Genomic DNA, 14,117 nt, shown 5'->3' on the forward strand with positions numbered 1-14,117 from the left:
CAGCTGAATTCCTTCCACAGCGGGCTGTTGGTTACCCTATGTCCCTCTTCACATATGTGTTCCCATTCTTTGTCCTCAATAGTAACATTCATCTCCAGCTCCCACTTTTCCTTTATGTCCAAAGTATGCCCTGGTGTTTGTGAATGCAGACACATCTGTTATACAATATTCCTACAACTCTGTTCCTCTATAAGCTTTATCCAGACATGTTCTATGGGTGTGGGAGGCTTCCTGAGAGTATTCCACTCCTTATGTGACATTAGAAAACTTCTCAATTGAAAATTTTTATAGAGATCCCTGGAATCCAAACCAAATTTCCTTTACAATTGTGAGAATGATCTTAAAAATTCATCCCTCAAACATTTGGTCTATTGTGAAAAGACCCTTATTCGCTCACTGCTTGAATCCAGTGTCTAACTTACTCGGCAGGAAGTCCACATTCTTCGCAATATGCATGGCTCTTGATATTGATAGGGGTGTTTTCATTTTTTTCCTAACCAACAAGTGCAATTATTCCATTCATTTTCTTTCTTTCTTTCTTTCTTTCTTTCTTTCTTTCTTTCTTTCTTTCTTTCTTTTAGAATTTATTGTTTATTTGGAAAAGCAAGTGGTACAGAAATTTTCTCCTGGGTACCATACAATATCCACAACCAATTGTGGATGTGAGAATAATAATTTCTAATCCAGGTTTTTAACAGATTAACCGAACAGATATAACAAGTGGGCAAAGGCGGAGGGCTTACTCCATTTCTTCTCGCATGAAGAAATCATATATTAAAGTGTGTATGTTTACACCAGAACAGGAATGTATATCATGACACTGTTTTCATATACCAATCATATTCATTACACAGAGATTACAGGTTTTACATAGTTTGTCCATTTTGACCAGATCTTAAAAAAAGATTCCCTTTGACCTTTGAGAGAAAATGACAACTTCTCCAGAATGTAAATATCCTGCACGATTTTGATCCATTCTTCAATTGTAGGTGCTTCAGTCTTCAACCATTTTCTCGTGATAGTCTTTTTGCTTGCCATCAGAAGCATTGCCAGCAGTTTTTTATCTTTCAGAGTCCAGTTGTCATATGAAATCTCTCCTAAGAACAGGGCTTCACACTTACAAGGGATTTTCTCAGTAAAAATGTTATTTAAATGTTCACACAGCTGCTCCCAGAATGGTTTGATCACTGGACACCCCCAGAAGATATGATAGTGATTTGCATTATTTGTCTTACAGAGTCTCTAACAGGTGTCCCCACTGCCCTGATGTTTTTTCCGGGCAGGGGTTACAAAAAATCGAACAATGTTTTTCCAACAGAATTCCCTCCACGAGTTGGAGCTTGAGGTCATCCATTGAAATTTGTGGATCTTTTCCCAGCTTTCAACTGAAATAATTAAATTTCCTTCTTTTTCCAACTTATTTCTTATGTGGTCTGTGTCACCTTGTTTAGATAACAGAATACCATTATAGAGCCTGGAAACAACTTTAGTGCATGAACCTGATTTCAACAAAGACAGAAACACATCCAAGAATCCCAGTTTGACTGTTTCCCAAGTTTCTCGTAAAATTTGATTAAAATAGGATCTAACCTGCAGATATCAATAGAAGTCATCCTTTTCCAACCTATTAAGTTGGAGTTCTGAAGTTCCTCAAAACTCTGAAACACCCCCCTCTGGAGAAATGTATGATAGGTGGTTAATCCTTTTGGGATCCATCCTTTAAATCTCCCATCATACTTGTTTGGCTTAAAAGCTGAGTCAAAGGCACACCACCTGAGTATTTTGATACGATTACCTAATTGACAAATTTTAACTATCTTTTTCCAAGAATCTAACATTGTTATAACATTGAGTCATGTGGTATCATCAACTCATTTTGTAATTCTTTATCCATTAACATAGATATGAGAGGTATTCCTTCCACTGATGTACCTTCTATGTCTTTCCATCCAGCTTTGTATGGCGGAGAGCATAGACAGATTAATGGTCTTAGTTGAGCTGCAAGGTAATAGTCCTGTAGGTTGGGAAGACCCAGCCCACCTTTCTCCTTCTTCAACTGCAGAGTTCCGAACCTCACTCTAGCCCTTTTCCCTTGCCAGGTGTATTGTGATATTAATCTGTCCCATTCCACAAATTGCCTTTCTGGAATCTGGATTGGTAGACACTGAAATAAATACAACAAGCGTAGAAGAATGTTCATCTTAATTGACTCAATTCTGGAGTATAGTCAAAAAAGGGATCATATTCCATCTCTGTATGTCAAATTTTAAATTTGAGGTTAGGGGTCCGTAGTTGGCATCAAAAGTCCTGGAAAATTCTTTGGTTAGTATGACACCTAAATATTTTAAGGATTCTGCTTCCCAGTTCCATCTGTACAAATTCCTAATTTTATTCGGTGGGCTATAGTTTAGTGTTAAGACCTGAGTCTTATTAATGTTAATCTTGTAACCCGACAGTGAACCATATTCCTTAATCATCTCCATAAATGTAGGTAGGGTTTTAGTTGGGTTTGTTATAGTTAACAATAAATCATCTGCGAACAAGGACAGCTTCTGTTCACCAGATGCCATCGTAACTCCTGTTATGTCAGGCCTCTGCCTTTTCCAATGACTTAATGGCTCTATAAAGATGGCGAAGAGGAGCAGCGAAACACAGCACCCCTGCATTGTACCTCTTTCCAAAATAAATGAATCTGATAGATCTCCATTAATTTTTATCTTAGCAGATGGTTTGCTGTACAATGCAGCAATTACATCAATTAGGGTCTGGTGGAATCCAAATTTAGCCATCATTTTATACAGAAAGGACCATCTGAACGAGTTAAACGCCTTTTCTGCATCCAAACTCAGTACAATGGTCTCTATTTTTTGTTGTACTACATGACTCAAAATTTGCAATGTTTTTCTGATATTGTCCTGAGTCTGTCTCTGTCTGATGAAGCCTGTCTGGTCCTTGTGTTTTATTTCTGGAAAAAAATTTTCAAGTCTCTGTGAAATTATGGCAGTAAATAATTTATAATCATTGTTTAACACACTCACTGGGCGGTAGTTACGACAGTTCAACTTACCCTTCCCCTCTTTAGGAATTACTGAAAGTATTACATCTCTCCATGAAAGGGGGATTATTTTCCTTTCCAGTACGCAGTTGAACACTCTCAATAAAGAAGTGACTAATTGATCTTGCATTTCTTTGTACCACTCGGAGGTAAAACCGTCCGTTCCCAGGGATTTTCCTCCTTTTGACTTTCCAATAGCCGATCTTAGTTCTTCAGTTATCTCTGATATTAACTGTTTATTTTGTTTACTTGTGACTGTAGGCAGAGATAGATGGGAAAGAGAGGTGTCTATCTGATGTTCATTGTTCAATTTGGGCTGGGAATATAAGGTTTGATAAAAACTTTTAAAGCAATTGTGAATATTTTCCAATCTTCTCTCCTCTCAATCTCAACACTATTTGTATTTGTGTTTCGTATTTTGTGAATCATTCTATCTGCTTGTTTTTTTCGTAGTTTAAATGCTAGGAGCTTCAGAGATTTTCTGCCTGCTTCATAGTATTTCTGTTTTGTAAAGAGAAGTTTCTTTTGAATCTCTTGAGTATTTAATTCATCCAGTTCTCTTCTTAGTTCCTTGATTTTAGTTTTTGTTGTTATTGTCTGATTTTCTTTTCATTGGAGGCTATTATTTTCCCCTTGATCACTGACTTTAGAGCATCCCAAAGTATTGTTGGCCCCACCTCTTCATTATCATTTTCTTCCAAATATCTTTTGATTTCATTTTTCATATTAACTTTTATAATTGTACTGTTTAATAAGTTTGTATTTAGCCTCCAGATAGTGGATCTACTTTTCTTAGTCAGAAGAAGAGAAATCTAGATTGGGTTGTGGTCTGAGATGGGGCTCAGTCCAGTTACACAACTTTCTGTTCTATGGACATCATTTTTAAACATGAAAAAATAATCTATTGGTGAGTATACGTTGTATGAAGGGGAATAGTACGTGTAGTCACGACTGGTTGGATTCTTATCCCTCCATACATTCTCTAATCCAGTTTCCTCTATCATATTTCTGATTTTTTTACTGGTATTTTTTGTGTTTGATTTTCCATTAGATGAATCCAATTTCAGGTTTAATCTAACATTAAAATCCCCAGCACTAGACCCTGTTGAGCTTCTTTGTGACAGCCCACAAGGGAAAGTCCTCCCAAGTCTGTTGGTGAGGGCCCTTACATGTGGCAGCAGCACAGTTCAGAGTGAACCCCGACAAACCTTTTTACAAAACCTTCATCCTTAACTCAGCCCTCTGTAGATTTGTCTCTGAGAGGTATATCCAAGGAGGAAAGAAGATGTATCTTTCTGATCTCAAGGAGCTGATGGCGATGCTCTCCTGAATGCCCGGAGCCTCTATTTGTAGTTTTCTCCTCTTGCAGAGCTGGAGGCCCCTTTCTGTGCTCTCCCTTCCTTCCTACTCCAGGTCAGCCATTTGATCTGCTCCTTCAGGGAGTCTGGTGATCTGATGACTTTTATTTTATAGCCTTTTTTGGCCTGGTCCTCGGTAGCTTCCTCTATGGTGTCGTAGGTCCTGGGCCCTTCTTTATATCTCACTCGCAGCCTCGCTGGAAAAAGGGTCTGAAACGAGACCCCGTTTTCTTTCAGGGCCCTTTCAGGGTGGGTAGTCGTGGCCTAGATTTATTCGTTTTCCATGCCAAACAAATCCCCTATGTTGCCAAGCCTTGCGAAGCAATGACTCTTTCATTTTGAAGCTCAAAAACCTCACAACTATTGAGTGTGGCGATACGTTCTCTGGCGGCTGTGATTCATTATCTTTGTAACCAGGCACCATGCCAAAATCCCTCAAACATCTAAGAAGTGCAGGTATAGAGGCTGGGGGGTCACTCAAGCACAAAATGATGTCATCCGCATACAGCAGAATTTTGCGGGTCCCTCCTCCATCTGATATCCCATATATTCCAGAGTCCTCCTTTATCATTTCAGCTAGTGGCACAGTTTGTAGGGTCCTTCCCTTCTTTGTGGATCACAGAAATTATTGCTTCTGACCATGTTTTAGGAGGGTCCCTCCTAAACACCCTCTGAAGAACAGGTGCAATCTCCTTTCCAAAACACTCATAAAATTCCCCCGGATACCCATCTATCCCTGGTGATTTATTGTTTTACAAATTTTTTATGACCTCTCTGATTTCCATCTCCGTAATTGGCTCTACCATTGCTCTTGACTCTTCCTCATTTAATTTTATTAAGTTAATTTTCCCAAGTAATGTTCTAATTTTATCTGCCTTATCTTCTACCACTGGTGAGTCATAACTCGCCTTGTATTAATTAGAAAAGACCTCTGCTCTCTGTTTTGGGTGGGAGACCGTTTCATTAGGGGAGGGGCTAACCACTTTGGCAACCATCCGGCTTGCTTGCGCCTTCCATAATCGAAAAGCTAGCAGCCGGCTGGCTCTGTTTCCTGATTCATAGTATTTCTGATTTGCAAATCTTAGTGTGCCCTCGGCTTGTATGTCAGAAGATCATTTAATTCCCGTCTATATTGATCAAGGGCCTTCAGGATGTTGCCTTTTTTTTGTCTTTTGTGTTCCTGTTCCAATTGTTTTATAATATTTTCTAAATCTATTTGTTTCTCAGTGCTACTGAACACTTGAACCCCTTCAACTGATCCAAATTTTTTGTCCTCTTTATGGGATGATTGATTCAATCAATATTCTAACTAGTTAAATGTAATGTGTTCATACCGGTCAAAATTAGAAATCAAACTAGTTGGATAGTCAACATCTTGTGATATGTACCTTGCCTCGCGCCTATGCCATGAGTAGATCAAAATCCAAATATTTTTTTGGATTGCCACACTCATCAGAGTGTATGGCGTTCATAAGCATCCCCCTCCCCCTCTCAGACCCAAATTATAACCAAATCATCCATATTACAGTTTTAGCCATTCTTCATTGTCTGCAGATCATTTAACATCACCCGATGAATGTTATATGATGCAATCATCCACTCCGTTTAAACTATACAAACTTTAAGTTCAACACTCATGTATAAACTCACAACCCTTTAAATAGCTTATGCTGGGCCGTTGTCATGCGCTGGGTATGGCGACTGGGCTTTAATGTTTTTTCCCTTAAGCTTCTTTTACACCTCACGTACCTTCTTCCTTTTTCTCTGTAAGTCAGGCGAGGAGTCAATGGTCAAAGTACACCCTCCGACCCTGAAACTCAATGTCTTGTCATTTCCAAGCCTGCTGCAGGGCTGTTTGTTTCACGCTAAAGTCCAGAAATCGTACAATTCTAGATCTAATTGTGGTGCCGTGTCCTTGTTCGGTTTCGGAGCGGGAGCTCTGTGCGCCCTTTCAAGCCAATTTCCCCTGCGTGTCTAGTGAAGTTTGTAAAAAGTCCGTTATGAAAGCCACCATGTCATTCTTCTCTGCTCCCTCTCGTGGACACACTTTTTAAAGGACATTCCTGTGCTTCATTTTTTCACAAAACACCAGTCATCTGACTTGACTGCATATTGGTTCTCTATTCAGATGGGTATTGTTGTTGAAAAGACTAATGATGTTCCCATTTCCACTTCTCTTAATGTGATTAGCTTGAAAAGGATGTGCAAAAGTGAAAATGTGTGCAGCTTATTAACAATTTGATTAAGATACCAACTTAAAGGTCTGTTAGAATTACACAGTGTTACTCAGTATTCCAATGATGAAAAAAATCTTTATGAAATGCCACTGGACCATTGAATCACAGGGGTTTATCTTCTGGGAAGCAGAACTGGACATGACACAAATGTGTGTATGTTGGTGTATGTCGCTCTGCAGGGTTGGGTGGCCTATGTTCCCCAGCAGGCCTGGATCCAGAATTCCACACTGAAAGACAACATAATGTTTGGTCAGGAGAGGAAAGAGTCCTGGTATCAGCGTGTGTTGGAGGCATGTGCCCTTCAGCCTGACCTGGAGATCCTTCCTGCAGGAGATGAAACAGAGATTGGAGAGAAGGTATCAACTCATATCAATTTAGCTGCAGAGTGGTACCATTGTAGGATATATGTCGAAGTTTTCAGCATTTAAAACCCTTTTGTGGGATCAAAGTTCCATAACTGACAGGAGTTTTTTTTTTTTTTGGAGTACCTGCTTGATGGTTGCCATTCATTCACATCATAAAGTTACATGCATTCTCCAAAAGCCCCTGTACCAGTATGATTTCACATTTGTTGTTTTGATTGTTTAGACTGGCTAAGCTTATTCAAATGCACATTTATGTTCACGTTTCAAACATTCTTGTGCAGAAATTTGAGTTGCTTTCAATGCTAAAAAAAAAAAAAATTAAATAAATTGAAAATGAAATTTAGGCTGCTGCAAGGCTTAATAACATCATACAAAGGTATGTCTAGAAGCTTTTTTTGCTTTCCCTAGGGGGTTCTGTCTCGCTTCCTCATGCTTGGCTTGGTCAAAGCTACAGGAGGGTGGATTCATCCCTGAGATCTCTGGGTGTCCTCTCTGTTTTGAGCCCCCAGAGGAGTAGACCACATTACTTTGACTAACTTGTCAGTTATGATTCCTATGATCTCTTTAGAGCCTTTAGAGACAATTTTATGAAATTTTGACAGTATAGAGTTTTGAAACATGCATTACTGTAGACATCACACAACAGTCTTGAGCTGATGAAGTAGCCTTGGCTTGTTTATATCTGTTTTTATCTCTGTCTCTCTTCTATTCAGGGAGTGAATTTGTCTGGAGGTCAGAAGCAGAGGGTGAGCCTGGCCAGGGCTGTCTACTGTGACCGTGCTGTGTACTTGCTGGATGACCCACTGTCTGCCGTTGATGCTCATGTAGGAAAACACATCTTTGATCAAGTCATCGGACCGCAGGGACTGCTGAAGGAAAAGGTGTGTATGAGCTCATGCTTGACCAACCTAAAGCACCACCAAATTATTCACACTGATTTGTATTGTTGTTATACGGAAGGTACAGTATGACCATAGACAAAGGAAACAACATTGTGTGTGAAGGAGTGTGAGGAGCACCTTAACTGCAGATGCCAAGGTGCCAGCTGCCTGGAAGAAAAACAAGCACCTGCTGCAGTTGTGTGGGGTTCGGGGGTTAGAGTTGCATTAGTGCTAGTGGTTGGAATGGTGAGAGAGCAGAGCAGTGCTGATGTTGCCTTTGGTGCCTTGGTCTATTTTGATTTGTAGAGGTGCACAGAGACGTCATTGTCTGTATCTCTATCTGTTAAATTGGGCAAATTCTGTATTTTCTAAGCTAATATTCATTTGCAATGTAATTATTATGCCTTCACAGCATCAATTTGGTTTAATATAGCATATATAAAATATGACATTATTGTATTAACTAACAGTACTACTCCCAGTAGACCACACCCACCAAAACTGACAAATTCATATCATCAGTGTATATATATAATGTATATAGTATCATCTATCTATCTATCTATCTATCTATGTGTGTATACACACACACACACACGTGTGTGTGTGTGTGTATGTATGTGTGTGTGAATACATTGCGATCTGCTGCGGGTGATTGCTGCATTTGAGGGTTTTGGTAGGTGGTGGTTGGGGCAGTCTAGTTTTCTGCTGGTCCTCTTGGGGTTGTGTCTGTGGTGGTTTTGTCCTTTTGTGGTGTTTGTGCTGGTACTTTTCAGGTTTGGGGGAATGGAGCAGTTTTAATGTTGTAGTTAAATGTGTAGACTTTTTCTTTCCATTGAAAACTAAACAACTGCAGTGCTGTTTAATATTACTGTATGGGTAAATGTGTAAAATATGGACTATATTGTTATAAAGCATTTTCCTAATCTTAACAACCACTCAAAGCGCTTTGCAACATGAGTCATCATTCACCCTGTAGGGAATTAACTTAAGTTGATGTTGCATTCGTTGATAACATATCGGGGCGCCACCTTCCTCAACTAAGAAGGACTACAGGAATTAACTGCTATAATGCTGATGAAATACTAATGAATGAACCAAGTACTGTTGGTTCAGGGTTAGGGTCCAGTCTGATAATCTGAAGCGTAAACTCTGGATATAGGGATCATTTATATCCAGCTCAAAAGGACACCGTCTATCCACAACTTGAATCAAAGTCTCATTTATTAAACACAATTATGGATAATGAATAATGTATCATGAATAGTAGGACAGAAGATATAGGTGATATGGCATAACACAAATAGACACTTATGGCAACACAATGGCAAAATAAGTTTGACGATAGTAAGAAGTAGTTTTAAGTGAATAATAGGGATGCAAATGTAAAGTTAAGTGACTGAACGAATAGTTGAGAGAGTCTGGGCAAATTAACAGTATCATATCCTCACGGACCAACTCTTATTCAAACCCACTTAGCATGCCTGATGGCGTTCCTATCAAGGCCTGCTCCGAACTGGCCCGAAGATGCTTCCAGTGTTTGTCCTTGGCTCGATCTGCTTGGCGGTCTGGTGGAAGACCCAGGCACACCAAAGCTGATGTTGGACAGTGATGTTTCAGGAACTGGGATTGACCGTTTCGGTGGCAGGCGAGGAATGGCTCAGGATGGTTGTTAACCCAAACCAAAGGATCAACAGCTGGCTGCAGGTTTTTTTGGTTCAGTTGCGTCCGTGAAGTAATATTTTAGACTGATAACAACAAGATTGATAGTCTCTTCGATGGCTGGTCGAAAAGTGTCTAAAAAATTATTATTATTTGACCAAAATTCACTAATAAATAAACAAATCATGTGGTTAACCCGGCGGGTAAAATGAAAGTTTCACGACAAAACTATGAAACACAAAACACATCTTCTGAAGAATAACTCACGCTACTCAGCATTGCTTTTGAGTAGCACAGAGGATGGAGAAACTTAAAGAGCAAAACAACTGGACAAGACTAAGACAAAGAAGGCTGGATGAAACTCAGCGGAAAAACAACTAGGCGTTAGATGGAAAAATTAAGAACTTACAGAAACGAGAACAGAATAGAAAACTAAAAGACAACTAAACTTGCGCTGCATTCTGCAGACAGTATTATCCTCCAAGGTGGGTCTAATCACCAATAGGCTGTCGTGTGTGTGGGACGGCTTTCAGGCGAGCGATGTGATTTCACCTATTCGAGGAGAATTAATATTGATTTGTACGAGGGGGCTCATCTGCTTCTCACTATGGTCAGTCAGATATATTTCAAATGATCAATTTTCAATGGCATTTTGACACTGTTCACAACATGCGTTAGACAATTCTTATGAACAAATGACGACATTCAACAATAATCATGATAACAATTTCTAATACTCATCCTAATATATATGATGACCCAACATAGCAAAGAAATAAAGAAAGGCAGACTATATTTGCCCGAAATGATTATTAATACTTATCATAATTGTCTTATATCAGGTATCTAGTGTAACAACGACAGCGTAACTACAAACCTCTAGATGGCAGCATGGTTCCATGGTAGAATCTCAGACAAACTTTGGAGGAAAGTTAAAATCACAGCTTTATCATTTTACAAGCTAGAACCACCGCAAAAACATTGATATCCTCCAGATTATGGACTTGGCACTGTAAGAAAATCCAAAGTTAAATCAAACATAGAGATTCAGTTATCCTGGTGTATTAGAAAGAAGGCACACAGACATACAAACAGTTTGCTTCAGGAATGTCTAATTTACAACCCATCAGCATGATCTGATTTTGTAGGTTCCTCTGGGACCTGGCACCTTTCATTCAGACAGTTTTATTGTCCTGAGCTCTCATGGGGCTATAAGGAAAGAATTGGCATTGCCATGAGAACATCCTGAGCAAGAGATAGCCTTTGATGTGAAGGTTTTGGTATTCCTGCTTCTCTGAAAGAGTGTGGAGGAGATGTCTCTAAGCTAGACATCTTGTCTCTCTCCAAATTAACACGTCCTGCAACAGTTCAGTTGGTCAATAGCTCTTGAAAGTTGGGATGTTTTACAACTCCATTTCTCCTGAAGGAATGCCAAAGAGGGGGAAAGAGGGTCAATTACAGGCCAGTTCTGCTACAACCCATTCACACACACGGCAAGTGTGCCACCTGCTCATTACATGCAGTAACCATTCACACACACGCTCACACACCGATAAGACAGCATTGGCAGCAACTTGGGGTTCATTATCTTGCTCAAGGATACTTCAATCCTTGTATGTGTGGCCAGGGATCAAACCACCAACCTTGTGATAAGTGGACGACCGCTCTACCTCCTGAGCCACATAACATCTGTCAAGCAAAGGAAATAGGGGTTTTGATAGCAATGCTTGTGACTAAATTTGCAGGTGGTTTGTGCTTTAAAACTGTTGCATATTAAGTTGGCTAAAATTCAACACGAAAGTGGCTCAAATAGATAAATAAAGAAGAGTATAGAGCTAATAAAAAGTAATGGTGATTAAAAACAAAACACAAAGGAGAGTAAGAAAATAAAACCGAAAAGATTCATATGAGACAAGTGGTTGTGGGTGATCGTCTGGGTGGGGTTTGCTTCATATCTGGGTGGGGTTTGCTTCATGGGCGACAGAGAGAATCTGTGTGTCTAGAAATTTAAGGGATGTGTTAAGTACAGATAAGCATATAATGTGCAAGTGGCACCAACAACCCTTGTTGGCTCAAAATAAATAGATAAATAAATATAAGAAAAGATTAAAAGTCTCTAACCTCTCTTTGGTGGTGATGCCATTTTTCTCCTGTTTGTTCTTCCTGCTCTGATGTATCTGCTTGATTTGTCGTCCATTCATCTCTGTCTCACGGATGAATCAAGCTCTTTGTGTATGTGTCTGTGTTCTAACTGGCTGGTGAGGAGGCCCAGGCATGTAACCTCTGTAAGGTTGTTGTTATTTCATAGTCATTTGAATCACATGAGTCAAGGTGTGAATAGGTGCTTAACATCCTGGAAAGAAACATCAGGTCAGCATTGCAAGTGTCTAATAAGTGATGGCATAGACCTCCTCCTGTTGACTGATGGTCATTCCAGTTTAGGTGTATATTACTCTCAGTGTTATTACTCTTAGTGTTAAGCTGAGGAGTTTACCTGTGTTAAGCCATGTCCCCAGTGTATGCACAGTCCTCGCTGCATTGGACTTCATATACTACATTGGTTTTCTAATGTGTAGGTGTATGGTCTTTAGAGTGGACAAGCTTCTGTGTCATTTAGTTAATGGCCCTGAAAACCACAGGGTTGTGGTGTGTATTTTATAGCATCTTTCATACAATAATTGCAGCTCAGTATGCTTTACCGTAAAGAAACCACATGCACCAAGTGCTTCACATCAAAAAAGACATATAATGAACATAATGAACATAACATACATGTTACATACGTAACATACATGAACATAATAGAATGAACATAGTCTTAAAACAAGGATGATAATATATCATAGTAATAAAAATGACATAGAACTAAGGATGAAAATAGAAGCATTAAAGGTCTGTCATTCCTTGAATATAATACCAGTCAACAATTTGAGACTTAATTGGCAAGCACTCAAAAAGTATTTCGCCTAGTGTACACACTCTACCAATTGGCGACTTTGAGGCAGGTTAAAGTGTGAAGAGATACTTGTTAAACTTTCTTTTTTAAACACTCAGCTAGCTGGCTTCCCTGATATCTAGGTAGTGTGTTCCAAAGGCTGCATCCCAGTTTTCTTTTGGTTGCGAACCTCCAATAAACCAGCAGCAGATGATCACAGTGTTCTTGGAGGCAAATAACGAAAAAGGGATTTAGCAATGCACCTTAAAATCAATTTGGAATGTTTCAGGAAGCTGATGCAGACGAGGTAAAACCGGACTAATGTGCCAATGGTAATGTTTCTTCTTGTGATTATGTTGTTCTTACTACACCTTATTTCTGTTTGGAGATTTAATAATTGTGTTTTGTGTTGCTTCTCTTCTGTTTAAACTTTGGCAGTCTGTCAGAGGATCAAGTCATCAGGATTTATCAACTGGCTATCAATGTACAACATTTCATGACATTCCATCAATCAAGTGTTGAGATATATTAAATCTGGAACAAAGTGGTGGACCAATCAACCAACAGACCGACATTGCCATCTCTACAGCCATGCTTCTTGCATGGCTAAACACTATTAGACCTCTCAGTATCATCTGATATTCAATATTACAGTAATTATTAAAACAAAAAAAATTAAAATTATTACAAATTTAAATTTTATTCAATTCAGTGATAATATTTGTGTGACTTGGAATAAATACAGTAATGATGTAGTGTGATTTTGAAATGAGGCAGGTATCACCTTTTACACACAAGCATGTTAATGTGTGGGGATTTGTGCAGACTCGTGTGCTGGTAACCCATGGGATGAGCTATCTGCCCCAGGCCGATCTGATCCTGGTCATGGTGGAGGGGGAGATCACAGAGATGGGCTCCTACCAGCAGCTCATGGCCACAGATGGAGCCTTCGCAGAGTTTTTGCGAACATACGCTGCTGTTGACAACACTGACAACAAAGGTGAGATACAGTGCAAGCGCACTGCACTTTATACAGCCACAGTGATTGTATAACTTAACTTTATGGAATACATTTGAATATAAAGCAAAGTTTAGGACAGGAATGGAAAGGTTTAGAATTGTAAGGCTGAGAATGATGAGATCTGCTAGATGAACATTAAATGTGTAGTAGTTAGTTGTGTAGTTGTGTGTAGTAGTTAGTTGTCTGTAGTGGTTGCAGATAATCTTTAGGGATCAGTCTTTTGTCATAAATACTTCATTTTTGTTTCCTTCCATCGTTTAGAATCAGTACCAAAGAGTGAAACCAAAGCAACAGAGAATGGAACAATGGCTACTCTTGATGGGTGAGTGAAACTGGACAGCAATGGAGCTCTATGGCACAGAGAAATCAGATACATATAGCAGTCTTTGGATACACAGACAATATACATTAGTAGGAGTAATTAACTGTTTGTGTGGCTCAGCACATGGGATTTGGTAACAATAAGAAGAAACATAACTGACACCCCTATGCTTGCCAAACAAGGCTGTCTGTTTCACCATTTATATGGATTAGTTTCATTCACAAAAAATGTTACCAAAGAGTAAAAAAAAAAAAAAAAAGGAATTCCAATGTCCAGAGCTT

General features: G+C 39.3%; 1 protein-coding gene across 3 annotated transcripts in view; it reads left to right on the forward strand.

Annotated features, from left to right (window-relative positions):
* Positions 1-14,117, forward strand: part of abcc1 (ATP binding cassette subfamily C member 1 (ABCC1 blood group)) — a 76,998-nt gene that overhangs the window by 49,013 nt on the left and 13,868 nt on the right. For all 3 annotated transcript variants that reach the window (XR_011603089.1, XR_011603090.1, XM_070980468.1), the window contains exons 17-20: positions 6,830-7,006; positions 7,729-7,896; positions 13,319-13,493; positions 13,776-13,836. Coding sequence is in view for 1 of the 3 variants with exons in the window: in XM_070980468.1 (XP_070836569.1) it covers positions 6,830-7,006; positions 7,729-7,896; positions 13,319-13,493; positions 13,776-13,836 (581 nt within the window). In the remaining 2 variants the exon portion in view is untranslated. The remainder of the gene's footprint in view (positions 1-6,829; positions 7,007-7,728; positions 7,897-13,318; positions 13,494-13,775; positions 13,837-14,117) is intronic.

Source organism: Chaetodon trifascialis, chromosome 15, assembly GCF_039877785.1.
Source record: "Chaetodon trifascialis isolate fChaTrf1 chromosome 15, fChaTrf1.hap1, whole genome shotgun sequence".
Classification (NCBI taxonomy): Eukaryota; Metazoa; Chordata; class Actinopteri; order Chaetodontiformes; family Chaetodontidae; genus Chaetodon; species Chaetodon trifascialis.